The following is a 4257-nucleotide window of genomic DNA, read 5'->3' on the forward strand; positions in this document are numbered from 1 at the left end:
ATCACTGAGTGCATCTTTGCCACAGGAGCCTCTTATTCTGATGTAACCAAATCTATCAGTCATTTTTCGTTAGAATAAGAGACTTCTGTTAGCATTATTCAACTAATGGCCTGTCCCTGAAGAAGGGTGAATGAGACTCTTCTAGAGGATTCTGACATGTACTCCTTGCAGGCTGACAAGAAGAGATATGGCCCCACAGTGAGCATCTGGTACTAATATCACTGATGATGTGTTGAAGAATAAATGTTAAAACCACAGTTATATAATCATGATAGATAAATATAGTGACACAAATCTTTGCTCCTGAATGTGAATACGAGATCCACATTCAAACCAAATTAGGAAAAACGGATGCCACTGAAGAATAACAGCTTTGAAAATAACAGTTTTCATGTTCTAACAATACTGGTGATGTTCCTCCCCACATCTGGATTTTTCTTTGACTGTGCTAAAATATACATCACAACTGAATCAAGAAGAATTGGAAAATCTAAACAGACCAATCAGCATTACGGAAAGTGAAACAATCATCAAAAACCTACCAAAAGTAAAAGTCCAGGACTAGATGGCTTCACCAGTGAATTCTACCAAACATTCAAAGAAGATTTAATACCTGTTTTCTTCAAACTCTTCCAAAATATCGAAGAAGAGGCAATACTTCCCAACTCATTTTATAAGGCTAATATTACCCTGATACCAAAACCTGGTAAAGATAACACAAAAAAAGAAAACTACAGACCAATATCTCTCATGAACACAGATGCAAAAATTGTAAATAAGATACTAGCGAACCGAATACAGCAACATATTAAAAAGATTATACATCATGATCAAATAGGCTTCATCTCAGGGGCACAGAGATGGTTCAACATATGCAAATAGATTAATGTGATACACCACATAAACAAATGAAAAAATAAGAATCTTACGATCATATCAATAGATGCGGAAAAAGCCTTCGAAAAGATATAGCATCTATTTATGATCAAAACACTTAACCAAATTGATGTAGAAGGAAAATACCTTAACATAATAAAGGCCATCTATGACAAACCCTCAGCCAACATTATACTTAACGGTGAAAAACTAAAAACCTCTAAGATCAGGAACAAGGCAAGGCTGTCCACTATTGCCACTGTTATTCAATATAACATTGGAGGTCCTAGCAAGTGCAATCAGATAGGAGAAAGATGTAAAAGGCATTCAAATAGGAAATGAAGATGTCAAACTGTCACTATTTGCGGATGATATGATTCTCTACATAGAAAACCCTAAAGACTCCACAAGAACACTACTAGAAACAATAAGCAAATATAGTAAAGTCTCTGGATACAAAATCAACGTTCAAAAATCCATAGCGTTCCTATACTCTAATAATGAAGTGTCAGAAAAAGAAGTGGAAAAATAATTCCTTTTGCAATTGCAACAAAAAGAGTAAAATACCTAGAAATAAATCTAATGAAACATGTGAAAGATCTATATAATGAAAACTATGAGACCCTGTTAAAAGAAACTGAAGAAGATACAAAGAAATGGAAAGATATTTTGTGTTCTTGGATTGGAAGAATCAACATAGTTAAAATGACATTACCTAAACCATTATACAGATTGAAAGCAATCCCCATCAGAATCCCATTGGCATTTTTTAAAAAAGTAGAACAAAAATTCATCAAATTTGTATAGCAGTACAAAAGACCCTGAATCGCCAAAGCCATCCTGAGAAAAAAGAATGAGGCTGGAAGCATCACTCTGCCCGACTTCAAATCACACTAAAGTGACAATAATCAAAATGGCATGGTATTGGCAGCAAAATAGACACACAGACCAGTGGAATAGAATCGAGAGTCCAGAAGTAAACCCATATTTACATGGGCAAATAATTTTCGACAAAAAAAACAAAAACATAACAGTGGTGAAAGGAAAGCCTCTTCAATAAATGGTGCTGGGAAAACTGGAAAGCCACCTGCAAAAGAATGAAACTAGACTGTTGTCAATCGTCACACACCAAAATTAACTCAAAATGGATTAAGGATCTGAATATAAGACCTGAAACAATAAAATGCATAGAAGAAAACATAGGAACTAAATTCATGGACTTTGGACTTAAAGAGGATTTTATGATTTTGACTTCAAAGTCAAGGGAAATAAAAGCAAAAATAAGTGAATGGGACTTCAAACTAAACTAAAAAGCTTCCGTACAGCAAAAGAAACCATAAACAAGGTACAGAGACAACCATCTGAATGGGAGAATATATTTCCAAGCAACACCTCCAATAAGGGCCTAATATCTAAAATATACAAAGAACTTACACAACTCAGTAACAATAACAAAAAAATGATCCAATCAAAAAATGGGTAGAGGACCTGAACAGACACTTCTCCCTAGTGGACATACAAATGGCCAAAAATTTTTGAAAAGATGCTCAACTTCACTAGCTATTAAGGAAATGCAAATCAAAACCACAATGAGATACCATCTCACACCTGTTAGAATAGCTATAATCAACAGGACAAGTAATAACAAATGCTGGAGAGGATGCGGAGAAAAAGGAACCCTCATACACTGCTGGTGGGACTGCAAATTGGTACAGCCACTATGGAAACAATATAGAGGTTCCTCAAAAAAACAAGAATTGATCTACTATATGACCCAGCAATCCGTCTACTGGGTATTTACCCCAAAGACTTGAAAACGTATATCCAAAAAAGATATTTGCACACCGATGTTTATAGCGGCATTATTCACAGTGGCCAGGACATGGAAGCAATCGAAGTGTCCTATGACAGATGATGGATAAAGAAGCTGTGGTACATATATACAATGGAATATTACTCAGCCATAAGAAGAATGAAATAAATACTCCCATTTGCGACAACATGGATGGATCTCATGATAATCATGCTAAGCAAAATAAGTTAGAAAAAGTTGAAAACCACATGATATCACTCATATGTGGGATATAAACCTAAAAGCAACAAACAAACAGGACAAACAGAGCCTCATGGACATGGACTACAGACTAGTGGTTACCAGAGGGTAGGGGGAGTGGGGAGAGGTAGATGGGGTGAAAAGGGTCAAATATGTAGTGATAGAAAGAAATCTAATTATGGGAGGTGAACACAGAATGCAATATATATGTGCCTTACTGTTGAATTGTACACCTGAAATTTACTGGATTTTGTTAACCAATGTCACCATAATAAAAATAAATTAAAAAAAAAGAAGAAGAAAACAAAACAGAGGGGTAAAAAGGACAAATAGTATAAAGGAGAAGAACCAGAAAAGAGCTATAAAATGAACTCTTATCATAGCTGGCATTATGTGTTTCTATGTTGAATATCAAAGTAAACTTTTTTTCAAATGTATTTCAGTAGACGAGTTCAATTTTAAATTTATTTCAGACATTTAAAGCATAATGTTTTTAAAAAATCTCCCTCTACTGGATGTTTATGCTGCTATATGGATACATGGCTATGTTCCTTCTTTACAGCCTTTGTGGCTCTAGAGTCAGACACCCACTCCTACCCCCAAAACACACACACACACACACACACACACACACACACACACACACACACACACACACACACAGTGTGGTTACCGTGGGCCCTTCACGGGGTTGTTGTTGCAGGGCTCCCACTTGCCAGAGCCAACAATGCTGGACTCTATGTAGTACCCAACCAGCTCTTTAGCATCTTTGGATTCCTCCCATGTAACAATTACTGATGTGTCTGTATTTCTGCTTGGGATGATTTTGCCTGGGGCCTTGGGGATATCTGAGAAAAGAAGAAAATTATGATGACACTCAGAGTGATTTTTAAAAATTCATTCTTATCGCATATACACACAACATAAATTTTATACAAGTAATCATGTCAAACATATGGTTGCTTTATTTTATAATATATTTCTTAATGCAGAAATAAAAATTAAATATGTTCATTTGGGAGAATAACGATAAACGAAATACCTGAGAACACACCAATCACTCAAGAAAAAATTGCATTAGCAATACTGTTGAAACTCCTGGAGAAGTTTACTTTCATAACTTCATAATTCACGATAACGATTTTAAAAATCCATCAGTCAAGTATAGTCATCAATTGAATTTATAATATAAAAGAAGGATGTCACCACTTTTACTTCTGAATACATATACATATACATACATATATATATACACATATATATACATACATATTTTTCTTTTTTTTCCCAAGTTTTACATCTTCTTTAATTAGAACTACTAGTCTCCC

General features: G+C 34.9%; 1 protein-coding gene across 1 annotated transcript in view; it reads right to left on the reverse strand.

Annotated features, from left to right (window-relative positions):
• MYOM1 (myomesin 1) overlaps positions 1-4257 on the reverse strand; it is a 136835-nt gene that overhangs the window by 63297 nt on the left and 69281 nt on the right. Inside the window, exon 16 of the mRNA XM_006920115.3 lies at positions 3603-3777. Coding sequence (XP_006920177.2) covers positions 3603-3777 — 175 coding nt within the window. The remainder of the gene's footprint in view (positions 1-3602; positions 3778-4257) is intronic.

This window comes from Pteropus alecto, unplaced genomic scaffold (assembly GCF_000325575.1).
Source record: "Pteropus alecto unplaced genomic scaffold, ASM32557v1 scaffold146, whole genome shotgun sequence".
Classification (NCBI taxonomy): domain Eukaryota; kingdom Metazoa; phylum Chordata; class Mammalia; order Chiroptera; family Pteropodidae; genus Pteropus; species Pteropus alecto.